We start from the raw sequence: 27,965 nt of genomic DNA on the forward strand, positions 1-27,965 counted from the left end.
AGAGACAAGGATCTTCCTATGGAGCCGACAGAGACAGAAAGCCTTCCCTCATAGAGCTGGCACCTTGAATTTGGACTTCTAGCCTCCTAAACTCTGAGAAAATAAATTTCTGTTTGTTAAAGCCATCCACTTGTGGTATTTCTGCTAGAGCAATACTCAATAATTAAGATACTACATTAACTTACGGGAATTCCTAGGAGCTGAGGATCCACGGGCTGCCGAAAAGGCAAGGACTCTGGGTCCTGTCGATACAGCGCTTCCAGAGTTGGCATAAGAGCCTGGCGTAACTCCTCAGGCTTGAAGACTGCAATTAGAAAACATCAGAAAGAGACAGAGTTCACAAGTCACTCAGATGCCTTTACCATCACCTTTAAAACAGAAGTCCAGGCTGCTTCTGAAAGCATCCAAATGCTGCTCTCCCAGGCACTCAGCTTCCCAGACACTTTCTGGGCTTTCAGTTGTCTCAAGAGCCCATGGACACTGAAAAGCTGCAATGCAGGGGTTCTCAAATACAATAATGTCATTAAAAAAAAAAACCCATGTCCAGGTCACGAGGCCAAACGCAACACTACCAGTTTGCTTCTTCAAGGGAAGAGTTTTTCCAGTGCAAACAATTTGTTGGGCTAGGAAATAAAGCCAGCTCCTGAATAAGCTCAGGGATCAAACTTACGGGAGGTAAGTGAAGACACCTTATTGGAAGGGGCCTTGAAAGAGTCTCTGAGAGAACTTTCCTTTGATCAAATTAAACTCAAGAGCACCCAAGACAAATGATTTAAAAAAGGAAAAAAAGTGTATATATACACATATTTTTTAAATTGTGGTAAATATACAGGTAACAAAACATTTACCATTTCAACAATCTTCACGTATACAGTTCAGTGACTTTAAATAAGTTCATTATGTAGAGACAAATAATTTTGTATTAACAGCCTCATAAACAAGTGTATACAGTAGTAGTAAAGCTATAAAAAAATTTTTTTTTTTTAAAGTCTGCCGTTTTTCCTCCCACATTTACCAAGGCTGGTCTCTCCACAATCATTTCTATGACACTTCTTTTGTTCTTTTGTGCTGCCGACACTTTCACGTAGGAAAACAGGTTAATTCACGGTTAGTGTGCTCTGGCCCCACTAGTGACTGTACACTCTTCTGTACAGAATACGAAAATGGCTGGGAACCAGTATGTCAAAGTAGTACCCATGATCTGGGTTACAAGTGATGCAAATATTCTTCTTTGTACTTTTTATATGTTAAAAAATTTTCTATGACAGATACATGGTACACTGTAATTTAAAAATCAGATGAAGATGCTTGTAAACATTACAGTTCCAGCCGGAAGTGGTACACATTACGTATAATGGCCCATCACCATTTTTGTCAGAGGTGTAACGTGTCAAATTTGGGAAAATGCCACCTGATTTCCATTAAAGTAGAATAAAGGAAAATCCAACTTAAGGACTTAACATCCTCCCTTTAGAGATGAAAAAACGGTGGTGCTGAAAAGCTTGGTGGGAGTTCATTCCCATCAGAGCCAGGTGTACTGGCTGCCTTAGACCTGGATGTGGAATATTCAAATGTAGCATTTTCCAAGCATACTCCCCCAGCCTCTCCAAAGCACAGAAGCCTGGTCTAGTGATATGCCTTCCAGCAGCACCCCCGTCCATGTGTGTGCACACACAACCTTGCTTTCAGCTAACTCCATTTCTTCCACTCTGGTTTATACAGAGATGAAGCAGTATTTGGTATTCTTTGAATAACTCTTTATAAAAAAATAATTTACTTAATCAACAGCTTTTTCATTCCTCTATTGCGACCCACAAGCCTAATCTGACCAGCTGCTTGCTTTTGAATGGCCTACGAACTAAGAGCGGATTTGACATTTTTAAATAGTTGGGGAAAATATGAATAGTACCTCAAGACCCATGCAAATTACATGAACTTCAGATTTTAGTATTCAAAAATAAAGTTTTATTGGCACACAGCCACTCCCCTCCGTTTACATATCTACGGCTGCTTTTCTGCTACAACGGCATAGCTCAATGGTTGCAACAGAGACTAAGTGGCCCTCAAAGCCTAAAATATTTACTATCTGGGCCTTTACAGAAAAAGTCTGCTGCCCCCTGTTCCAGACCCTCTCATCACCCTAGTGGCACAGCGATATGGCCTTCAGTGAGGTCTCACTTTTTAGTTCACTCAACATTTATTTAATACTTGTGCCCAGGAAAGCATTTTCAGTCTCCTGTCTTTAACTTCCACATTTAACGTAACAAGACTCCAAATGAGCCGAAGTAGAAGTTGAAAGCTGTATTCGAACCAAACTCTCTGCTCCTGATTATACTGTGGTGTCCTAGGGAGCAAAGCCATCCCACTTCTCTGGCCTCAAAACTGCGTCCATAAAAACAAAAACATGGGGGCCAAGGTGGCAGACTAGGTAGACGCTACCTCGGATCCCTCTTGCAACAAAGACTCGGAAAATCAAGTGAATCGATCACGTACATAACAATCTACGAACCATGAACAACAAACACAGATTTAGAGACAGAAAACCAACAAAAACGGGGAAGCAGCGATTGTTTTCAGAGCCTGGAGCCAGCGTCCCAGTCAGCGGATTTTCTGGAAAAACTAGTTTCCCAGTGATGGCTCGGAGACAGCAGTCCATATCAAACCACATAAAGAAGCAGATCATGAGAGCTTCTACAACCCCCCAAACAAAAGAATCAAAATCTTTCCCAAATGAAGATACAATCCTGGAATTATCAGATACAGAATATAAAAAACTAATTTACAGAATGCTTCAGGACATCACAAACGAAATAAGGCAAACCGCAGAAAAAGCCAAGGAACACACTGATAAAACTGTTGAAGAACTCAAAAAGATTATTCAAGAACATAGTGGAAAAATTAATAAGTTGCAAGAATCCATAGAGAGACAGCATGTAGAAATCCAAAAGATTAACAATAAAATTACAGAATTAGACAATGCAATAGGAAGTCAGAGGAGCAGACTCGAGAAATTAGAATGCAGACTGGGAAATCTGGAGGACCAGGGAATTAACACCAACATAGCTGAAAAAAAATCAGATAAAAGAATTTAAAAAAATGAAGAAACCCTAAGAATCATGTGGGAATCTATCAAGAAGGATAACCTGCGGGTGATTGGAGTCCCAGAACAGGGAGGGAGGACAGAAAACACAGAGAAAATAGTTGAAGAACTTCTGAAAGAAAACTTCACTGACATCATGAAAGACAAAAGGATATCTATCCAAGATGCTCATCGAACCCCATTTAAGATTGATCCAAAAAGAAAAACACCAAGACATATTATCATCAAACTTGCCAAAACCAAAGATAAACAGAAAATTTTAAAAGCAGCCAGGGAGAAAACAAAGGTTTCCTTCAAGGGAGAATCAATAAGAATAAGTTCAGACTACTCAGCAGAAACCATGCAGGCAAGAAGGGAATGGGACAACATATACAGAGCACTGAAGGAGAAAAACTGCCAGCCAAGGATCATATATCCAGAAAAACTCTCTCTGAAATATGAAGGCGAAATTAAGATATTTATAGACAAACACAAGATTAGAGAATTTGCAAAAACCAAACCAAAGCTACAAGAAATACTAAAGGATACTGTTTGGTCAGAAAACCAATAATATCAGATACCAGCACAACACAAGGTCACAAAACAGAACATCCTGATATCAACTCAAATAGGGAAATCACAAAAACAAATTAAGATTAATTAAAAAAAAAAATACTCATAACAGGGAATCACGGAAGTCAATATGTAAAAGATCACAATAATCAAAAAGAGGAACTAAATACAGGTGGCATGGAACTGACATATGGAGAGTGATACAAGGCAATATAGAACAATACAAGTTAGGTCTTTACTTAGAAAAATAGGGGTAAATAATAAGGTAACCACAAAGAGGTATAACAACTCCATAACTCAAGATAAAAGCCAAGAAAAACGTAACGACTCAACAAACATGAAGTCAAACACTATGAAAATGAGGATCTCACAATTTACTAAGAAAAGCGTCTCAGCACAAAAAAGTATGTGGAAAAATGAAATTGTCAACAACGCACATAAAAAGGCATCAAAATGACAGCACTAAAAACTTATTTATCTATAATTATGCTGAATGTAAATGGACTAAATGCACCAATAAAGAGACAGAGAGTCTCGGACTGGATAAAGAAACATGATCCGTCTATATGCTGCCAACAAGAGACACACCTTAGACTTAGAGACACAAACAAACTAAAACTCAAAGGATGGAAAAAAATATATCAAGCAAACAATACGCAAAAAAGAAGAGGAGTAGCAATATTAATTTCTGACAAAATAGACTTTAGACTTAAATCTACCACAAAGGATAAAGAAGGACACTACATAATGATAAAGGGGACAATTGATCAGGAAGACATAACCATATTAAATATTTATGCACCCAACGACAGGGCTGCAAGATACATAAATCAAATTTTAACAGAATTGAAAAGTGAGATAGACACCTCCACAATTATAGTAGGAGACTTCAACACACCACTTTCGGAGAAGGACAGGACATCCAGTAAGAAGCTCAATAGAGACACGGAAGACCTAATTGCTACAATCAACCAAATTGACCTCATTGACTTATACAGAACTCTCCACCCAACTGCTGCAAAGTATACCTTTTTTTCTAGTGCACATGGAACATTCTCTAGAATAGACCACATATTAGGTCATAAAACAAACCTTTGCAGAGTCCAAAACTTCGAAATATTATAAAGCATCTTCTCAGACCACAAGGCAATAAAACTAGAAATCAATAACAGAAAAACTAGGGAAAAGAAATCAAATACTTGGAAAATGAACAATACCCTCCTGAAAAAAGACTGGGTTATAGAAGACATCAAGGAGGGAATAAGGAAATTCATAGAATGCAACGAGAATGAAAATACTTCCTATCAAAACCTCTGGGACACAGCAAAAGCAGTGCTCAGAGGCCAATTTATATCGATACATGCACACATAGAAAAAGAAGAAAGAGCCAAAATCAGAGAACTGTCCCGACAACTTGAACAAATAGAAAGTGAGCAACAAAAGAATCCATCAGGCACCAGAAGAAAACAAATAATAAAAATTAGAGCTGAACTAAATGAATTAGAGAACAGAAAAACAATTGAAAGAATTAACAAAGCCAAAAGCTGGTTCTCTGAAAAAATTAACAAAATTGATAAACCATTGGCTAGACTGACTAAAGAAATACAGGAAAGGAAACAACCCGAATAAGAAATGAGAAGGACCACATCACAACAGAACCAAATGAAATTAAAAGAATCATATCAGATTATTATGAAACATTGTACTCTAACAAATTTGCAAACCTAGAAGAAATGGATGAATTCCTGGAAAAACACTACCTACCTCAACTAACACATTCAGAAGTAGAACAACTAAATAGACCCATAACAAAAAAAGAGATTGAAACGGTAATAAAAAACTCCCAACAAAAAAAAGCCCTGGCCCAGACGGCTTCACTGCAGAGTTCTACCAAACTTTCAGAGAAGAGTTAACACCACTACTACTGAAGGTATTTCAAAGCATAGAAAATGACGGAATACTACCCAACTCATTCTACGAAGCCACCATCTCCCTGATACCAAAACCAGGTAAAGACATTACAAAAAAAGAAAATTACAGACCTATATCCCTCAGGAACATAGATGCAAAAATCCTCAACAAAATTCTAGCCAATAGAATCCAACAACACATCAAAAAAATAATTCACCCTGATCAAGTGGGATTTATACCAGGTATGCAAGGCTGGTTTAATATTAGAAAAACCATTAATGTAAGCCATCACATAAATAAAACCAAAGATAAAAACCACATGATCTTATCAATTGATGCAGAAAAGGCATTTGACAAAGTCCAACACCCATTTATGATAAAAACTCTCACCAAAATAGGAATTGAAGGAAAATTCCTCAACATAATAAAGGGCATCTATGCAAAGCCAAGAGCCAATATCACTCTAAATGGAGAGAACCTGAAAGCATTTCCCTTGAGAACGGGAACCAGACAAGGATGCCCTTTATCACCACTCTTATTCAACATCGTGCTAGAAGTCCTAGCCAGAGCAATTAGGCTAGACAAAGAAATAAAAGGTATCCAGATTGGCAAGGAGGAAGTAAAATTATCTCTATTTGCAGATGACATGATCTTATACACAGAAAACCCTAAGGAATCCTCCAGAACACTACTGAAACTAATAGAAGAGTTTGGCAGAGTCTCAGGTTATAAAATAAACATACAAAAATCACTTGGATTCCTCGACATCAACAAAAAGAACACCGAAGAGGAAATAACCAAATCAATACCATTCACAGTAGCCCCCAAGAAGATAAAATACTTAGGAATAAATCTTACCAAGGATGTAAAAGACCTATACAAAGAAAACTACAAAGCCCTACTACAAGAAATTCAAAAGGACATACTTAAGTGGAAAAACATACCTTGCTCATGGATAGGAAGACTTAACATAGTAAAAATGTCTATTCTACCAAAAGCCATCTATACATATAACGCACTTCCAATCCAAATTCCAATGTCATTTTTTAAGGTGATAGAGAAACAAATCACCAGTTTCCTATGGAAGGGAAAGAAGCCTCGGATAAGCAAAGCATTACTGAAAAAGAAGAAGAAAGTGGGAGGCCTCACTCTACCTGATTTCAGAAGCTATTATACAGCCACAGTAGTCAAAACAGCCTGGTACTGGTACAACAACAGACACATAGACGAATGGAACAGAATTGAGAACCCAGATATAAATCCATTCACATATGAGCAGCTGATATTTGACAAAGGACCAGTGTTAGTTAATTGGGGAAAAGACAGTCTCTTTAACAAATGGTGCTGGTATAACTGGATATCCATTTGCAAAAAAATGAAACAGGACGCATACCTCACACCATGCACAAAAACTAACTCCAAGTGGATCAAAGACCTAAACATAAAGACTAAAACGATAAAGATCATGGAAGAAAAAATAGGGACAACCCTAGGAGCCCTAATACAAGGCATAAACAGAATACAAAACATTACCAAAAATGACGAAGAGAAACCAGATAACTGGGAGCTCCTAAAAATCAAACACCTATGCTCATCTAAAGACTTCACCAAAAGAGTAAAAAGACCACCTACAGATTGGGAAAGAATTTTCAGCTATGACATCTCAGACCAGCGCCTGATCTCTAAAATCTACATGATTCTGTCAAAACTCAACCACAAAAAGACAAACAACCCAATCAAGAAGTGGGCAAAGGATATGAACACACACTTCACTAAAGAAGATATTCAGGCAGCTAACAGATACATGAGAAAATGCTCTCGATCATTAGCCATTAGAGAAATGCAAATTAAAACTACGATGAGATTCCATCTCACTCCAACAAGGCTGGCATTAATCCAAAAAACACAAAATAATAAATGTTGGAGAGGCTGCAGAGAGATTGGAACTCTTATACACTGCTGGTGGGAATGTAAAATGGTACAACCACTTTGGAAATCTATCTGGTGTTATCTTAAACAGTTAGAAATAGAACTACCATACAACCCAGAAATCCCACTCCTCGGAATATACCCTAGAGAACTAAGAGCCTTCACACAAACAGATATATGCACACCCATTTTTACTGCAGCTCTGTTTACAATAGCAAAAAGCTGGAAGCAACCAAGGTGTCCATCAATGGATGAATGGATAAATAAATTATGGTATATTCACACAATGGAATACTACGCATCGATAAAGAACAGTGACGAATCTGTGAAACATTTCATAACATGGAGGAACCTGGAAGGCATTATGCTGAGCGAAATTAGTCAGAGGCAAAAGGACAAATATTGTATAAGACCACTATTATAAGATCTTGAGAAATAGTATAAACTGAGAAGAACACATACTTTTGTGGTTATGGGGGGGGGAGGGAGGGAGGGAGGGAGAGGGTTTTTTATTGATTAATTAGTAGATAAGAACTGCTTTAGGTGAAGGGAAGGACAAGACTCAATACATGGAAGGTCAGCTCAATTGGACTGGACCAAAAGCAAAGAAGTTTCCGGGATAAAATGAATGCTTCAAAGGTCAGCGGAGCAAGGGCGGAGGTTTGGGGAGCATGGTTTGAGGGGACTTCTAAGTCAATTGGCAAAATAATTCTATTATGAAAACATTCTGCATCCCACTTTGAAATGTGGCGTCTGGGGTCTTAAATGCTAACAAGCGGCCATCTAAGATGCATCAATTGGTCTCAACCCACCTGGAACAAAGGAGAATGAAGAACACCAAGGTCACACGACAACTAAGAGCCCAAGAGACAGAAAGGGCCACATGAACCAGAGACCTACATCATCCTGAGACCAGAAGAACTAGTTGGTGCCTGGCCACAATCAATGACTGCCCTGACAGGGAGCACAACAGAGAACCCCTGAGGGAGCAGGAGATCAGTGGGATGCAGACCCCAAATTCTCATAAAAAGACCATACTTAATGGTCTGACTGAGACTAGAGGAATCCCGGCGGCTATGGTCCCCAGACCTTCTGTTGGCACAGGACAGGAACTATCCCCGAAGACAACTCATCAGACATGAAAGGGACTGGACAGTGGGTGGGAGAGAGATGCTGATGAAGAGTGAACTAATTATATCAGGTGGACACTTGAGATTGTGTTGGCATCTCCTGTCTGGAGGGGGGATGGGAGGATAGAGAGAGTGGGAAGCTGGCAAAATTGTCACGAAAGGAGAGACTGGAAGGGCTGACTCATTAGGGGGAGAGCAAGGGGGAGTACGGAGTAAGATGTATGTTAACTTATATGTGACAGACTGACTGGATGTGTAAACGTTCACTTGAAGCTCGATAAAAGTTAATAAAAACAAAAAAAACATGCTGTGCTACATCAGCAGTTCTTAAGAGGGTGGGCCATGAGCCCCTTGGGGGTAGCCTGCGCTAGCCAATATGGCAGCCACCGGCCACAGATGGCTATTTAAATTAACATTAAGTAAAATTAAGAATTTATTTTGTTTCTCGGTCACATTTCAAGTGTTCAGCAGGCAGTTGTGGCTGGTGGCTGCCACAATGGAGAGACAGACGTAAAATATTTCCATCATAGTTCTAATATTGCCCTATTCCCTCCCTAGGGGTCTGTGAGATCAAAATTACTTTCATAATACTATTTTCATTGTAACACTAAGTCATTATTTGCCTTTTTCAGTGTGTTGACATTCCCACAGATGGAGCAAAAGCAATGGTGGGAACACCAAACTTTACCTCATAGTCACTGTATTCTTGGTACTCAGGAAAAAAATGCCAGCATACCTCAGAATATCACTGATGAAGTAGTGAAAATTACTACTTTTATTAAATCTCAACCCTTGCATCCAAAAACCAAACCAAACCCACTGCCGTCGAGTCGATTCCAACTCATAGGAATCCTATAGGACAGAGTAGAACTGGCCCATAGAGTTTCCAAGGAGTGCCTAGCAGATCTGAACCCCCAACCTCTTGGTTAGCAGCTGTAGCACTTAACCACTACGCCACCAGGGTTTCCTAACCCTTGCATACTCATCTCTTATTCTGTCTGATAAAATGGGGAATCTGCATAATATGTTTCTACCTCATACAATGGTTGTCTCCAGAGAAGGCAGTGGTGTGACTAATGGAGTTGAGAGCGAGCTAAGTAGCTGCTTTTTTTTCTTGGAACACCACAGAGTTCAAAAGAATGACTGATAGACAAACTATGGTTGTTCAGACTTGGGTATCTGGCAGACATTTTCTTGAAAATGAACAAAGTGGGCTGTTACTTCAAGGGCAAATGACAGTTATTTGCTGCCAATGGTAAAGTAAGAGCTTTCAAACAAAAATTATAACTTTGAAAACTTGAGCTTGGCAGTTTCTCAAAATTTATAAGACTTGTTTGAAGAGATTGATGGTGATATTAACAAACATGACTTTTTAGAAAATATTATATGGTGAAGCATGTCACCATCTGGAAGATCTGAATAACTAAGAGAAGCAGTCATTTCCAGGTGACTAAAGGATGGCATCATAAATTCACTCAAGGGCCAAAGACTCGCTCCAAGTGCAAGGTGGACCAGTAGGCTGTGATACCATAGGGAACACCAAGTTCAGTGCTATGAATCCGGATTCCACACTGCAACTAGGCTCTTAGAAACTACTAGCATTTGTTGAGTTTTCGTGTACTATCAAAGAATATTCACACTTAAATGTCATTCATAGGTACCATGTAACCCAAAAAAAACCCCTACAGGACAGGGTACAGATCTGTTGTATCTTTAAGTGAATTAAATACTTAAAATTTTTCTCAGTTTTAATTTCTTATGCAGTAAATAGAGATGGATAATTACATAAACAAAAACTCTTTGGGGTCCCAAATTTTAGGAGTATAAAGAGGTCTGGGACCAATGTGTTTGAGAACTGCAAAGCTACATGAGCTCCAGGGCCCCCTCCACTACAATGCCATCCAGCACAGGCTCTCATGTTTTCCTGTGCTTGTTCTTAAGTGAACCACCTGCAGCCCTTAACTTCCTGAGCCTCGCCTTTTATTTCCATAATCACTAGACATTTTCCAGACACAGTTACATCCTTCCATTCGACACACTCCGAGTGGATTCCATCCAACTGCAAGGCTGGAACACTCCACACTCCCCACTTCCCTGGTGTGGAAACCCCGAGCACCTCAACTCCCCCCATCCTGTTCCGTGAAGTTACTGGGCCCTACCCTATCCCTTACTCCACCGCCACTTTACTTTGGGTTTCACCCTTCATTCCTGACCAACATGAAAGTTTCCTACTCACATCAGCATCTACCTACAACCTCCAGTGCACATTTGTGCTGTTGCAGTAATAATTTTCCTAAAAATCACCGTTTCTTCTTTTTTTTTTTTTAAAATCATTTTCAAGATAAATCCTCCAATAGTTCTTTATGCCTTGTTAAGTAATACCCATAAAAATGTTATTTATGGGTGCCATGTAACAGGTTATTGTTAATTTTAAATGAATTAAGAATTTTAAAAATTTCTGTTTCTGCTCAAGGACCTGGATGCAAACTTCCCCTCTGGCCTTCCCAGCCAGCAGCATCCTGGGAGTCACCTCTGCACTGTGTTGGCTTCCCTAAGAGCTGCAACTTGTTTCTCACTCATACCACAAAACCTCAGATTCTCAGGACTGGAGTCCGGTGCACTGTTACAATTTCTAAAGAGAGAAAACTTGGAGAACGGCAAGGCAAGAAAGATAAAGGGGGAGATGGAATTGTTTTGTTTCAGCTTTTAATCCTCAGCATTGACTCACAATATGATGGAAAAGCAGTACAGTTCAAGAAGTTAAAGAAACATGACCTACTTTTTTTGCGTGGCTGCGAAGGCGATGTTGACTGGGCGGCTGTTCCATTAGCACCGTTCTCTTCTTCCTCTTTAGCCTCCACTTTGACTTCAGGTTTCTTTTCATCCACTTCCATTGGCTCTGATTTCTGCTCTGTTGTGTCTGTTTCTTCTTTAATTTGGGAAGATCCTTGTAAATCCTCCTCCATTATCTTGAGGAATACAAAATTATAGACAATGACATACGAATATCAAAGACGTTTCTTCCAACTCAGCCTTGCCAGGAGACTCTTGAACATCCATATGGGCTTGTTAAAAAGCTTTGCCTAGACAGAGTGCCCATCTCTTTCCTTTCTTCTCCCAGAAGCAGAAGTGAAGCATGTGTGGTGTCAGCTGAGTCACTTCCACACAGCACCAGTACAATTACAGGCCTGGTTTTAAAATATTTATATGTGAGAGTACTAACAAAAAAAAATTACATACACATGCCTGTCATCTGCTCAATATTTTTACATATGGCTGTTTTCTAGTTATCTTTGACAACTGGGCCTGGGATCAAAAGGCCAGTTGGTGAGAGTGGCTTTGGGTAAAATAAGTGAATGCAGTAGCATGCATGGTATAAGGCAGCAGTGAAGAGTAGAGACCTGGGCAAACCAGACGGTTGGCCCCAGCAAAGGCCCCAGCTGGGGCTCAGGTGCAGACTGCTGCCTCAAAGGGGGTGTGCACAACACTGGCTGAGCCCCATGTTTTTTAAGAGAAGTCAGAAATCTGGAGTTTTCTTTGCATTGTCCCAATTTTTTAAAATACTGTGTGGGCCAAATAAAACATTTACAGGCTGGATGCTGCCCATGGTCCACCAGGTTTCACCTTTTGCCACCGGCCAGAGAGAAAACGCACACATCCCTTCTGTAGTCCACCACTGCAGAGTTAGAAATGGACTGAGAATGCCAGGGAAAAAGTTGTTGGGTGATTCACAATTGTAAAAATATACGCTGTGGTGTTCTTCATTTCTGGCAAAATAAAATAAACCCATACTTCCTATTTAAAGAATAACCAATCTGTTTTTAACGAACCTACTTTCCACATATTCCAACTTGAACCCGTATTCAAAGAGAATACAAAAACAACCAGGGGCATCTGCTGTTGGGGTTGTCCACTGATGTATCCAGGAGGGCGGGCTTGTGGATACTTCTGCATGCAGGAACAGAACCCACCTCAGACCTGGCCTCCCCTTTAGGATCACGAGGCTCGGGCTCGGGCTCCTCAGTCTTGACCTCTGCTTTCATTTCGAGCACAGGCACATCGGGTCCTTGCTGCTGGGAAACAGTTTCAGTGCTGGCCACCGAGGATGGGGTGGGGACCCTGTTATCAATGCTAGCTGCTGGCTGGGAAAGCTGTGGAAAAACGAAAATCACGCACCTTTGTAAACAAGACAATATAAATGATCTTAGACGCTATAGGTCATCTAATACATAACTTCTTGTTAACATTTTCTGTTACCTACAAAGGCACCCCTATTTGAAAGAAATGAGGAACAGAGGTTAAAGTGGAGTTCTAGAGGAAGTCAGCATCAGTCAGAAACACAACTCACTTCTTGCTGAGAAAAAAGAGATGAAAGTGCTTTCCAAATTTTGATATGAAATTATTTTCTGCAAGTTTCCTATCTCAATCAGAGAACTGTCTATTTTAAAATGAATTCCTCCCAAAAGTTCATTAATGTGGTTTTGGTAAAAGAGTGAATTATAAATATGTAAGTCTATTTTTTTTTTTTTTTTTAAGTCTATAAGAAGGTAAGAGAATAAAGTGCTTATGCGGAAAAGAGTGTGACCAGCCGATTTACTGCAGGGACAGTCAAGGTAAACAAACAATAAGAGAGGGAAGCACTAAAAGAACTTAAAATTTTCAAAGTCTTACCCAACGAAGTTTTAAGTAAACAATCGATAACATTAAACTATACGATAACATTAAACTAAACTCCACATTTCCATGGACAAACATAAATAGCAGTGCCATTTTGGGATACTGCTGGGGTTCAATGTTGACATCTTATTATAACCTAAGTGCCCAAAAATAAGGTTAACGTATTAAGAAGGCCTAAATTAAGACTGATAAGAAAATGGATCCTGAGGTTTCAGAGACAGCGAGGGAGGAAGATGTGGTGGTGATGAGACCAGCCTCTAGAGCCCCTGGTGCAGTGCAGGGTTAGCCCAGCCTGGAAGAGCCCAGCCTCAGCTGGTGGGGCGTGGTGAGCAGCTCATGAGCATGACTCTTCACCCTAAAGGGTGAATGGGCAGCTTGGAACCACAGGATTACAAGCCTGCTCCACCATCTCAGTTCATGAAAAATAAGAGGATTTTCTAGTATGGAGAGAAGGCTGGTAGGCAACACCAAAGCACATGCAAAGGGGCACATGAGTGTTCACCATACCCTCACATCAGAGAGACACCACTGGAATTAAAAGGGGTACATCTAGAATAGATAACGGCAGCACACTAGTCCTGTATATAGACAGCTTGAAAACGACCCATGGGTGACTCCTGATAATTACTTATTTCTGAAAACGAGTTTACTTAGGGAGGATAATCCTAAGTCACGTCCTGCCAAACAGCTTTTGCAGGCAATGTCAGAAATAAGCCACCACTCGTTATGATTTGATGACCATACAGATATTTCCTGGGGCTGCACCAAGATGCTACAGCAACTTCCCAAGAGCCTCGTTACAGGGAGGGTCTCTCCTGGTGCTCCAGCCCACAGCGACTGGGGTGGCACTCACCGGTGTGCCTGGAGGCTGGGCGTGCACAGACGTTGGCTGCTGCTGAGATGACTGTGGGGTGGGCACTGACGGGGGCTGCACGGGGGTAGGAGGTTGTGGGGTCACCTGGGCTGGGGCTGTGGCCTGAACTGTTGGGGTGCTCTGTGTCTGGGTGGCACTGGGCACTGAACCGGGGGTGGGGGTGGGCGTCTGCCCTGAAGACGACACAGGAGTTGATGGTTGAGTGGGGGCTGCTGGCTGGGGAGGGGTCATCCCAGGCGGTGTCGGATGCTGCAGAGATGACATGCCAGCAGCTGTGGAGGAAGGAGGGGGCGTCTGGTGCAAAGGTGACTGTGTTACTGGTGGACAAGGCAGTTGGCCAGCCTGTGGCCCCAGCATGTTTAGAGGGTTAGGAAGAGCAGCCCCAGGCACCTGTCCCGAAGAAAAGAAGACAGGTTAACATCATCTTCCCCTCTGAAAACGCGACAATCGATGTGAATAAATCACATGTATGAAAATCTGATTATGGCGTCCTGGTAGTGTTTGCTGGTTCCCATGAACATTCCAATTATGAGAATTCACCAAGGTGCACACGGCACATGCTGGTAACAGTGGGCACTTCTTGACAGCTATTGCTACAGGCATCTCCCATGCTTTGATCATACAGCCACCAAGCCCTCCAGCTTACACAAACACAAACATCAGCTTATTAGCCATATGCTTTGTCACACAAATCCACAGTTTAGACCACCAGAAAAAGTATTTCTCCTTTTGTTAAATAAAAACAAAAAAAATTATTGAGACACCAAAATGCTTCAGTGAAGCTGTTCTCAAATGGGGACAACACCTCAGAATTAGTTGCCATCTTTTTGAAAGCATGACCGCCTGAGACCCACCCAAATACACAGAACTTCAATCTGAGGATCTGAAAAACACCTGCTAGAAGCTCTGCAGGGCTTCTGAAGCACCGTTCTAGAGCAGGGGTTGGCAAACAACAGGCCTGTGGGCCAGTCCGGCTTGCTGCCTGCTTTTGGAACACAGCCACGCCCATGCATTCATGTATGGCTCTGTTGTGCTACAACAGAAAACAGAGACCCTATGTCCAGCAAAGTTGAAAATATCTACCACCTGGGGCTTTACAGAAAATGTGTGCCAAACCCTGTTCTAGAGCAAGAAATGTATGGAAAATAAGAATGAACAGTTATTTCATGAGTAAATCTAATATATTTAACGACTTTCACTCAGTATTAATTATGATAAAAAGTTTAAGCACGCATTTTATCTTTTGGGAAGATTTGACCAGTTTTAAATATGTGCATATATATATACAACAGCAACCTAAGGCACTACAAAAACAAAAGGGAAAGAAAAGCAATTAGATATACAGAAAGTAGTTCTCTTCACCTTTAGGTTGAAGAATTAAAAACACATCCAACAAGGAGAGCCACTCAAATGATCCAGACCCAGTTGGTGTGAATTTAACTGGGCAAGATGGGCAACAGGATGCCCCAGCAAAATCACGAGGAGGGAACATCCAGGCCCTCCCTCCCTGCCCCTTCAGTCCCAGTGTCCCTTGGGATCACACATAAAGGTCAGAATTTAACACATGCCAACAAAAAACAAGACAACTAAAATATCCAAAATCAAAACAAAAGCACGCAAACCAAGGAAATTACAATGTACTCCACTTTTACGTGACATTCACCCAGAGATGAGAACAGTAATTCCAAACCAGTTAAAAATTGCAGGACAAATGGGGAAGGATAAAGAGATGCTGGTACATGAAAATGAAATGCCTATTCTAGAATTCTAGTTCCCACGAAACAAGATCTGCTCGTGTCAGCAAGGTGGCGGGGGGGGGGGGGGGAGGCGGCGGCAGCATGCATGGTCCACCTGAGAGAATGGTACCTGTGACACTCCCGTCTGTGTGGCCGGCTGACCCAGGCTCACGCTGTTCACACTCATTGCCCCACTGGACGACGGGAACTGGTTCTGAGGCAGGAACTGGCTCTGCGGGGGCGCCTGGGCCATCATGTTGTTGGTGTGCGCACCCATCATGCTCGGGGGCTGGGGCATTCGGGAAGGCGAGATGGCCACCTGAAAGACAGCAAGCAAGCCTGAGGGCTGCCATTCGTAAGAGCAGAGGCCTGGCCCACCCACTCAAATTCTAGGTGCATGGTTCAACCTTCCCTTCCTAAGTGGGGAGGGAGCTGCCACTCCCTAAGAATTCTACATGCTTTCTGGTGCATTCTCCCTAAGAAGCCAACTTCAAAACTGCCCATGAACAAAGTTCAAAACGCAGGTTTTACAACTTCTCTGAAGTGTTTAGGAAGCAGAAGAGGAGAATAAGCTCTAGGTGTCAACAGATGCTGATGATTCCCTCCTGGGCATATAACTGAGACCACCTCCTGCATCCTTAGACCCCTATCTTCTCACCAAGCTCAAACCCCTAGGAATGTGTCATTCTAACAAAAATAAACAAGGCCAAATAATTCTCATTTCAGTAATGAAGACAGTAAAAAAAAGTAGAGAAATAGAGCATAACCCAAATTCAAGGGAGCAAGCATCATATAATTACCAGACAGTACGTGAATTTGATTACTTAAAGAATTTTCTTTACTAAAGCTCGGGATTTCTCAGGCACAACTGAGGGAAGCTGAAGCACTCACCCCTGGAACCGAGCCCATGCTGTTCATCTGGACAGAGTGGTTCATGGGGGAGGCTGCCCGTGGTCCCATGGTGGCTTGTGGCAACTGCACATTCCCCAAGGACATTGGGTTAAACGAATTCATCCCTGTAAAAAAGGACCCACAATGGTTCATTGGGAAAAGCATCCACAGCAAATGAGAATTGTAGCCTGCCAAGAAAACTGAGGTAAAGTAAGATGGAACACACGGGCAACAGGTAACACTGAAGGCGATCATCCCGTTATCACAATAGCTGGCTCAGTAACAGGCTTCTGCATATTGAGCGAGGTATCATACACTTTCCAAGCTTCCACAAAACAGTCAGTGACAGAAAAATGGTATCGATGTGGTGGTGAGGGTGGTGGGGAAGGAAGAAAGAAGGGTGGCAAGCCAGATAAATGCAGATGGAAGAAGCCGAGGCAGAGCTGCTGGGGCACCGAAAACAGGCAGCACACTGACTCAGGAAGCAAAACAACAAAGGAAAAGTCTGAGGAGGAATGCGGGCCAAGACAGCACCCCAACTCTAGGCTGCTGAGTGCATTATTCACACCTAGGTAACCTAACCATTTGAGCAACACTCTAGCACCTCTGGAGCTCTGTCTCCTGCAGAAAGCCTGTTCAGATCACCCGTGGTGTTACACTTTTACATTCATTGCTGGAAGCTGTGATTTAAGACTCAAATCATTGTTTTAATTTTCCAAGCACCCTGAGTGTGTAAAAAGTACCCCAGAGTCAGCGGTTCCCAGTCTCAGCTTCCTCTGCAGAGTGGAGAGGTCTCCCTTTCATGGTCTACCCTCCCCAGCCCAGGAGCTCCTGTCCACATGGAATGTCTCCAGACATGACAATAATCTATAAACTCGAAGTACTAGGTAAGTGCCCGTTCGAGTTATCTAGGACAGACACAGGGTTCTAACCAGAATCCTTGAGAGAATTTCTGGGAGGTGCTATCTTACCACAGGGTCAGCTGCAAGGGTCTCAATGAACCCCTGCCTCCCATGGCACTACCTTCAATGTCACCTCAAACACAGAGCGTCAGCACAGGCCCAGGAGGACTTCCAAGGGAGCCTGTAAGCAAAAGTTTCCCTCTGTCCTTGAGGACTTTATTAACTAAATAAGAGAAAAAGATGTACTAAGAACTGCACCATAAAAAACCCACACCACAAAGACTGCACTGGCAAGTGAGCTTTAGCTGGGAAACATCTCTTTTAGCGGTTAGTTAGAAGCTACCTCAGTATATCCAAACCAGCAATATCCTCTTATGGAGACCAAAGGCCACGCCACCCCCAGCAGACTCTTCAGCACTTTCCTGAGGCTCACTCTCCACTTCTTATTTCACCCCTCATCTCTAGTCCATCAAAACCAGTCCCAGAGTTTTCTCTCTGATATCAGTGTATCTACCACGCCTTTTTAAGTATGAAAAACTACTGCAACTTTCTAAATGGACTCTTCTCTCCTCCAAGCTGCCCTATACACAGCAGCAAGGCCTCTTTCCTTAGATCTTCTGGATTGCCACCTGTTTCACAACTGTAAAAACATCCTACTGCTCAAGTCTCAATCTGTCAAGAGCTGTAAAAGCTTTCAAATGTGGCCTTCCCAAACTCCCACAACAAAAACAGCTGATTTAATTGAGCAAAAGCCCTAAAACCTCAACAGGAGAAAGAACCACGAGCGGTTGTTTACACCAGTGCCCACCGCCCAACCTGATGCAGAATCTCCGTCTACAAACCTTTCTTAAGCAGACACCCGCTGGGCTTGGATACCTGTGCAGCCCGGAGCACCACTGCACCTCTGCACCTCCGGCCTGGACCTCCTGCCTGGGCTCCTTTTCACACATTCAAAAACAGTGCCTCCACCCACCAAGAATGCAGGTTTTTTTTTTTTTGGCCTCTTCCTAAGAGTGATGTCCTCCTGTCTATTTTTTAAAAAAAAGGTACTAAATCCTTCTTCTGATCTCTTTGGAGAGCTTCCTTGTGTGGTCTCCAAAACTCCAAATGCAGCAGATTCATACTGCCCGTGGAACGGAATTCAACAAAAGCGAATGGAAAGGAATAAAACACAATGAGAAGGGGAAGAAAAAAGAGTCACGAAGAAAGAGGAAGTCAATTCACGATGATGTGAACTACCTTGTGAGACCTGCATGCGGTTCACTGGCAGGGCCATAGGTCCATCTGCAACAGCAGGAAAAACTGGTTACTTAAAACAATCTCTGGTTTAGAAATAAGGGATTTTCTGTGAGGACTTCAAACTTACGGGGAAAACATAGTCAAAAGTTCCAAAGGCACAGTGTTTTCTGAAGATGGCATACCATTTAAAGGATCTTCCCACAAGAAAAACTTGACATTCAAATACAGCCAAAATGCAGCTCACTTCATTACAATACAAACAGCTTAAAACATACAGTTTCCAAAGCAGAGGCTGAGATTATAACTCTATATTCTTGGTGATATACCCAAAACACAGAGGAAAAAACAAGCAAACCGATGAGGGTTGGCAGGAGGCGTGAGGCCCTTACTTGGAGGTCGCACGGGCTGCCCTGGCGGAATCCCGGGGGGCTGAGCCCCTGGGGCTGGTAGGGCTGGCTGGTTACCCAAGATGCCTTGCTTATGTAAACGTGACCTCCGCTTTTCTTCTAGTTCCTTTTGAATCTTGTAGATTTTCTCTGCCAGTAAATGATAGTATTCATCCTAAAAAGCAACAAAATCCAATATTAAGCTGTGAAGACTGTACAAAACAATGTTTCCTGTGTTCTAACATACTAAATGAACTTTTAAATTTACATACACTGGCAAGGTGAGTGTTCACACTTGTAACTAATAAACCAAAAGCCCAAATTCTTGTTGAATTCCTATAGGACTTTATCAGACACTAGGGTGTTGCTGTTAGGTGCTGCTGTCGAGTCAGTTGACTCATAGCGACCCTATGCACAACAGAACGAAACACCGCCTGGCCCTGCGCCATCCTTACAATCATTGTTACGCTTGAGCTTAATGTTGCAGCCACTGTGTCAATCCATCTCATTGAGGGTCTTCCTCTTTTCTGCTGGCCCTGGACTCTGCCAAGCATGATGTCCTTCTCCAGGGACTGATCCCTCCTGACAACATGTCCAAAGTATGTAGGACGCAGTCTCGCCATCCTTGCTTCCAAGGAGCATTCTGGTTGTACTTCTTCCAAGACAGATTTATTCGTTCTTCTGGCAGTCCATGGTATATTCAATATTCTTCGCCAACACCACAATTCAAAGGCGTCAATTATTCTGCAGTCTTCCTTATTCATCGTTCAGCTTTCACATGCATATGATGTGACTGAAAATACCAGGGCTTGGGTCAGGCACACCTTAGTCTTCAAGGTGACATATTTGTTCTTCAACACTTTAAAGAGGTCCCTTGCAGCAGATTTGCCCAATGCAATGCGTCTTTTGATTTCTTGACTGCTGCTTCCATGGCTGTTGATTGTGGATCCAAGTTAAATGAAATCCTTGACAACTTCAATCTTTTCTCCGTTTACCGTGATGTTGCTCACTGGTCCAGTTGTGAGGATTTTTGTTTTCTTTATGTGGAGGTGCAATCCATACTGAAGTCTGTGGTCTTTGATCTTCATTAGTAAGTGCTTCAAGTCCTCTTCACTTTCAGCAAGCAAGGTTGTATCATCTGCATAACTCAGGTTGTTAATGAGTCTTCCTCCAATCCTGATGCCCCGTTCTTCATATAGTCCAGCTTCTCGTATTATTTGCTCAGCATACAGATTGAATAGGTATGGTGAAAGAATACAACCCTGACGCACACCTTTCCTGACTTTAAACCAATCAGTATCCCCTTGTTCTGAGAACAACTGCCTCTTGATCTATGTATAGGTTCCTCATGAGCACAATTAAGTGTTCTGGAATTCCCATTCTTTGCAATGTTATCCATAATTTGTTATGATCCACACAGTTGAATGCCTTTGCGTAGTCAATAAAACACAGGTAAACATCCTTTTGTAGGAGTCAAAATCGACTCAACGGCAAAGCCAATAGGTACTAAATGCATATTGTATTTCATTCCACAACTGAACCTCTCCTCAGACATTCACTGCCGGCAACTGAGCACAGCCATTATCCCACAGTCTACCCCACGGATGTAACGGAATTTTATGCAGCTCATTCACCTCTGTGTGTCTACATTCATAGTTTCTCGTGTCACCTACTGCGAAGTCTCTCTGGTCCGCCTCCTCAAGGTGAGGTGTCAGCTGAACATGTTCACATTGCAGAGGCTGGAACATCATGTGGCAACTTACCCGGCTGTTAGCAGACTCATACATGTCCCCTTCCACTTTCTTAGCATAGGCTACCAGGTTCTCCATGCGGCGATCCTTCAGTGCTGCTGGATCAGGGGTTGGAAAGATGGCTTGGACGCTGGAAGAAAAACACACTTCATCAACCTTCTTTCAAAGCAGTCGAATAGTAACTACAAGATTAGCATCTTGCCGTTTCGTACATGGCATGGAACGTGAATGAGGAGCGGCCTGTGTACCTACGGTAGCACCTCGCTGTGGGGTCCCGACTGCTCTTGCCTAGTCGACAGACGTGCCTTGCATGTGCACAAATGAAGCCACTCCCTGGAAACAGTACTGACCTGTCAGCCTATCTGCAGGCTGAACACATCCACATTTTACTACTAACAAATAAGTGATGTGTCAGTCACAAAAATGACATGACTTCAAGTTCCCAATTATTAAACTATTACAAAAAAATAATTTGATTAACATTTTGTTGTTGTCGTTAGCTGCTGTCGAGTCAGATCTTGACTCATGACGACATTATGCGTAACAGAATGAAACGTTGGCGGTCCCGCACCATCTTCATGATTGTTGGTATGTTTGAGTCCACTGTTAAATTAAGGAAGGAAATAATACCACAAGAATCTAGCTAACTCCACCTGCAAGTGGGTCAAGAAAGCCACTTGCTGGATGGTGGTATTGCCAAGCCACCTGTCCTTACCAGCCCCAAACTCCCTGATTCACAGGATTCTCCACAGCGATAATCCTGAGTCGCATTTAGAAGGAAAAGTGCTTGCTCTAACCCCAACCCCTCTCAAGCATCCCAGAGTTCTGAAAACAGGCCTCCTGGCCTCACTGGGGATCCTTGCCTCTGTGACTTGGCCAAAGTCACGCCACTCTGCAGTGCAGAGTGCCACTGATGTTTCGACCCCCACCCTCCCGACGTGGGGCCTAGGTGGTGGCTGTGGCCCCTAAAACAAGCATGTGACCCTCTTTAGCAGACAGGGTACTGTCATTCCTGGAACAGCGGATGACTCAGGCATGAAATCAGACATCCATGGGACTACAAAGCTGTTGTGTCACTTTCAGCCACAGAATGTTCATACCACGCATGAATCATGGGTACATACAGTTTATGCACTAGATGGCTACGCAGGTCCTGAGTGACGTGTTCATGCCAGCCTTTCCGAATGCCAGTGCTGGAAGGCGGTGCTGCTGTTGGGATAGTGCTGAGGGTTCCAATGTTTCCAGAGTTTGAGCCATCATTCATTAGTGGGCTAAGGTAAAAACAAGGAGACCTCATCCATCTACTGAAAAGACTCAAATATGCTTCCTTAAGTAAGGTTTTTCTTCAATCACACATGACTGTGAAAAAGTTTGTTAGGAGAGCCCAGTGACACACATATAACAAAATTTAAATTATGTTTAATCTATTACCTGCTGTACACTTATTAAAAAAAAAAAAAAATCAATCTCCATCTACCACCCTGCTCAAACTATTTTCTCTGCCACACATTCAGAAATAATCACAAAGCCTTGTGAATCCCCACAGACCACTTTCGTGCCTGACCATCACCCCTATATGAGCAAGCTGAAACATGGGTCTTACTTTGTGGCTCCAAGGGAAGCTGGAAGAGCTGACTCTGAAATCAAGTTTGGTGGCTGCTGATCTGTTGTTATTCCTCCTGCTGGAATGTTCACTGGGTTAGTTCCTTTAAAACAAGAAGGAAGAGAAATTGATCAACTCCTCAATTATATGCTTCAAAGTTCTGAAAGCAGATAGACAACACAACAACACAAACAAGTGACTCTGATGTGTTGGGGGTCTGGGAGCCATGTGTCCAGCACTGGGGACAGGCGTGCACAGATTTAGCGGGGAGCTTCTCGCCGCTGGGATCAGAATAAGGCATTTCTACGGAGGCCAGCTGCTAGTAAATGTGTACTCTACAGCTGTGGAAAAATTCAGAAATAACCCATTTGCAGCTTCACACTGGGAATCTGGATCCATTACTATCATTCTCTGAACAACTAAGCTGGCCTGCCACACATCCTTGTGAACATACCAGAAAATAAAATTACAGAATTTCTTAAGAGCAGGGAAAAAAACTTATGTCAATTTGTCTAATGACTTCATTTTAAAGTAAAAAAAGTTGAGGCTCAGAGAGGTTAATGGTCTTGTTGCAAATCACCAATAAGGGGTGGGGTCAGGTCATAACCCAGGTCTCAGGACTCTAGCCCAGTCCCTGTGCTAGTATAAATTAGATATTCACCAGAGGGAGTGTTTCACAAAAAAAGAATACATGAGATGATCTTAACTGGCCATTTTTAAGAGTATAATACTTATTCTAACATCTATTAGGAAAAAAACAAAACTAGCACAACAAAACTATGACCTCACAGACACTGCCGCTTAGCTTATGTCTAAGTTTAAAAGGACTATGCAATTTAAAGAAAAATATTATAGAGACAATATGCAGAGATGGAAAAACTGTGGAGATGTATGAGCAAATGGCCCAAACCGTCAGATAATGGGTTGGGATGACATGGGAAAACACTAAAACATCTAGACGCCTGAGACAGGGGGTATTTCTGAGTCCTGTTAAGCCACTCAAATCCAGGCAGGCACTTCCGTTGTGAGGCAGACACAACTACAATGCACTGGGAGTCAGCAGACCACCTGCACTGCCTCCTTCCACTGAGTGCCAGCGACCGGGCCCAGCAGAGCCTTCACCTGAGCCTCTGGATTCTGAGCCCCTGGAAACGTTCTGCACAAACACTGTCCACCAGAGGCAGTGCAGCAGGCAGGCAACAGAAATGCTGGTTCATTCACAAATGCGATTCTTTGCACAAGCATGTGATGTCTTCCTTGTATCAGATTCTTTAGCTTTCTCCTGGAAGATTTTTATTGTGGCCACTTAAAAGACACCATACCAGCATAAAAACCCAAACCCACTGCTATCGAGTCAATTTCAACTCATGGCGACCCTATAGGACGGGGCAGAAGTCCCCCACAGGGTTCCCAAGGAGTAGCTGATGCGTTTGGTTAGTAGCCGAATGCTTAACCACTGCACCACAAGGGCTCCATACCACCATAATATATACCCAAATAATTTTGACTTTAAAGTGCAAATAACTGAAAACGGACTTAGGTTCCAGTACAAGCTATCATTCTGCTTGACCAAAGAGGTTTGTGTGAGTGGCTTCCTTCACCTACCCAGGGGGTTGATCGTCCTCATCTGCTGGTGAGTTTGAGGCTGTGCTGGTTGCTGGCCGGGAACCTGAGGCTGCAGCTGTGTCTGGGGCTGGTTCATGTAGGGCAGTCCAAGCGCAGCGTATGCCCGTTGCATGGAGCTGGGGTCTATGGGGTTTGGGTTACTTAAAGCAGTGGCATTCTGCTGACCCGTGCCAACAGAACCAATTGTATTCTGAATTCCACTAGTTGGAGACCCCAGGATGGCTACAATAACAAACAGACAAACAAACGAAAAGGTAAGTAAAAGGGAGAAGCCCACAAATGATTTAAAAACTACTGAGGAGCAAATAGAATGTTACCAAAAGGCTCTGCCAGAAAGCCTTCTGCTAAGGCTACCAGGAAAGGAGCTGTGCTGAAAGGAAGGCTGCTCCCTGTGAAGAACACTGCTCTACTCATGTCTTCTCCTGGCGATAGTGGAAAATCAAGCTTCCAACTCAGAAAGCAACAGACCATAAAATCAGAGACCCCTTAATAAAAATTAACAAGTACTGGAGTCTGTAGACTCATGAGGAGTCTGTCCCAGGAAGTAGCAAATGTGTCACAATGAAAACGTTTTGTTTTGTTTTTTACTATTTGGGGTTGCAGCCCCCTCTGTGATGAACTAAGGACACCCCTAGTGCTGCCTCTCTATCTGGGTCCTTCACTGCTCACCTGCACAGGTACAGACGGATTAACAGAAGGAGCAGACTGGTCACTTCTGTTATTTATTAATAAGTCTAAGAAGTGATCTTCCAAACAGTAAAACCATATTTCCTTGAAACTCAGGTGTATAATGACGACATTAACAACAAATGTTCCCTACAGGCTTCCTGCACAGGAGGGTACCACGCTGGGCTCTCTGGCTACATGAAACTGTTCAACAGTGTACTTAATTGATTGCCTGGTCTGGCTGAAATTAACGGATGAGAATGAGGCCTGGAGACCCTGCATGGATTTTCATTTTTTTAAGTGCAACCTCAGTACCTCTGAGATTCAGGAGCAGGCTCTGCCTCAGGTAGGCACCACTGGTGGCCACTGCCTGGGCCTGCAGGTGGGGCATGACGACATTCCCTATGGCTGTCCCAGCAGATGAAAGAAAGAACTCTAATCCTAAGGACTTCAGAGTTAACTGAGGGGTGATCCCAAACCTGTATATCCTTGGTCATTTCACCCATCATCCATCCACACATCCATCCATCCACTGAGCACTTATCATATGGCATGCTATTTATTCTCACTCTTAAGAATTCCTTTCTTTTTAACTCCCCCGAACTTCAGTGTCATGTTGTAAACAAGAGTTTATATAAAACTGACATTGAATGTATGATCTCTGATACATAAAACACCATCATGAAGCCTCTGTTTCAAATTTACACCATTATGTTTACCAGCAGTATTCTCATATTCAACCATAAGTTCTGCTATAACATAAACAACTCAAATACTTACCTGAACAACATAATTAAACCAAAATGTGTTTAAAAATTTCCTTGGTAATTACACATTCCATATTATTCACTTTTCTAATAAGGATATTTCGATCTCAAACTCATTAATGCTCATTAGATATAATTACATACCTCAAGCACCTCATTATTATAAATAAAGCAATTCCCAAGATACATTTTATGACATATATTGGAGATAAGCCATGTACAGTATCTTTAAAAATATTTTTTCTAATAGTTAAACTTTAAAGATGTGTCTATCACACTCCTGAAACTGACATGCTCAATTTCTTAACAGAACTATGAGGTGAAAAGGAAAGTAAAAACTGGGGTAATTTTTTTTTTTAATCACTTTTTTTTGTATCCCTGGATTACATCTGATACATACAGCAACCAACTGTAGAGAGGAAGTTAAAGGAAAAAAAAAAGGAATCTCTGTGGCTCGTTTCTGGGTGAAGATGCAATCAGTCATGCATCGCTTAATATCCATGATACATTCTGTGAAATAGGAAGTTATGTGATTTGGACGTTGTGCAAATACCGTATTATGTACAGGCAGTCCCCAGATTTCAACGAGTTCCATTCCTAAGTCTGTCTTTACGTCGAATTTGTATGTAAGTCGGAACAGTTAGGTGCAGTTCATATCTAATGTTACTCAAATGTCTGTCATAATATATAGTATATTGTATTCCTTTCTATGCATAAAAAAACATTAAAGAAACACTTCCAGATACACTAAAACGTCTTCAATAATATGGTAATAATAATGTTTTGATGCGCATTGCAAAGTAACACCCATTTATTATTACGAACACTGCATGTACCTCGAATTGTTAATATAATTGCTTTACAGAGGCTGGTTTGTGTTGGACATTTGTAACCTGGAGACTTTGCAAAGCTTTATGAGATATACTGTACACATACAGCACTGTATTTTAGCTAATATACCTTACAAGGTAATATACAGGGTAAGTAGGTTAATACTGGGGCCACGGATGTATATGCGGTTGGATGTTGTCTGAACAGACATTATGGCGCATGACTACTGAACTTTAGTAAGGACTTCTTCTTACTATATTCTACCTTTATCTGCATTTCCCAAAATGTTACTTGTTTGGCCAAAATACCCCACCTTATAGTGAACACCACTTCCAAGGCTAAGGCCACTGCTAGAAGCTGCGGACATGGTCAGTGTATCTTGCGTCTGTGTTGAAAGCATTCATTTTCTAAATGTAAACGTTTAAAAGTTTTCTGTATTTTTTTAAAGAAAATATATACCTATAAGACTACTAAGCATTTAGAACCCGACAATTCTAGAAATTCTGAAGCATGGAAAACAAATCACAAGCACACAAAAAAGGCCTCTAACGTTTAAATATGGCCCAAATGATGCTACTTGATGACACAATGACTTAAGGTAAAGGAACCTGGGATCTACTAGGGAGGAACTGGAAACCCTGGTGGTGTAGGAGTTAAGAGCTACAGCTGCCAGCAGAAAGGTTGGCAGTCTGAAACCACCAGGCACCCGTATGGAGCAGTTCTGCTCTGTCCTATAAGGTCGTTACGAGTCGAAATCGACTGGACGGCAACAGGTTTGTTTTTTTTTTTTTTTTTTAATGGAGGGACTGCTGACTGAAAGCGGAGTTACTAGGAGAAGCCATCAGGAACTCTGTTTTGCCACCTCACGACCCTAGCACCCCTCAGTGACAGCTCTCCTGGTCTCTTGGCCAACAGCAGTCTTTCTCTGAATTCCCACAGCGTCTCCTGGGTCACTGGCTCTCTACAGGCATGTACACTTCATGCATTCACCCACTCATTCTTTCTTTCATTGATCACATTAACTGAGTACATACTACTCTGCTAGGTTCTGGGGTATGGTGGTAAGCAAAAATATTCTCTGCTTTCACGGAGCTTAGGGCCTGTTGGGAGAGAGGACAAATCCATCTAATAGTCACCTAAAGAATGTAAAACTGCAGCTCTGGACCCTGTCTCCAAAAAAATTCTGCTCATCCCACCCTCCCCATGCTTCCCCACAGAGCAGGATCAATGGGAGACCACTTCTGTTGAGCCACAGTGCCTGGGTCAAACCCCAACACAGAGCTCACAGGAGTTCATGGGAGTCCTGGCGGTAGTCTACATGATGATGGAAAGCCACAAGGTCCTCCCTCCCACCCAGTACTGGAAAACTGTGTGCCTTTGGGCTGAAAAGTTGC

The 27,965-nt window shown here is 42.3% G+C and overlaps 1 protein-coding gene across 3 annotated transcripts in view; it reads right to left on the reverse strand.

Annotated features, from left to right (window-relative positions):
- Window positions 1–27,965, reverse strand: part of CREBBP (CREB binding protein) — a 154,087-nt gene that overhangs the window by 30,446 nt on the left and 95,676 nt on the right. For 2 of the 3 annotated variants that reach the window (XM_049903809.1, XM_049903808.1), the window contains 12 exons: window positions 24,287–24,529; window positions 22,682–22,784; window positions 22,203–22,349; window positions 21,091–21,208; window positions 19,331–19,502; window positions 18,942–18,986; window positions 16,801–16,925; window positions 16,040–16,228; window positions 14,153–14,563; window positions 12,594–12,773; window positions 11,402–11,591; window positions 186–304 (listed from right to left, as the gene is read on the reverse strand). In XM_049903809.1, the coding sequence (XP_049759766.1) occupies window positions 186–304; window positions 11,402–11,591; window positions 12,594–12,773; window positions 14,153–14,563; window positions 16,040–16,228; window positions 16,801–16,925; window positions 18,942–18,986; window positions 19,331–19,502; window positions 21,091–21,208; window positions 22,203–22,349; window positions 22,682–22,784; window positions 24,287–24,529 (2,042 nt within the window). The remainder of the gene's footprint in view (window positions 1–185; window positions 305–11,401; window positions 11,592–12,593; window positions 12,774–14,152; window positions 14,564–16,039; window positions 16,229–16,800; window positions 16,926–18,941; window positions 18,987–19,330; window positions 19,503–21,090; window positions 21,209–22,202; window positions 22,350–22,681; window positions 22,785–24,286; window positions 24,530–27,965) is intronic. The other variant, XM_049903810.1, reaches the window with a different exon arrangement.

Source organism: Elephas maximus, chromosome 12 (assembly GCF_024166365.1).
Source record: "Elephas maximus indicus isolate mEleMax1 chromosome 12, mEleMax1 primary haplotype, whole genome shotgun sequence".
Lineage (NCBI taxonomy): Eukaryota > Metazoa > Chordata > Mammalia > Proboscidea > Elephantidae > Elephas > Elephas maximus.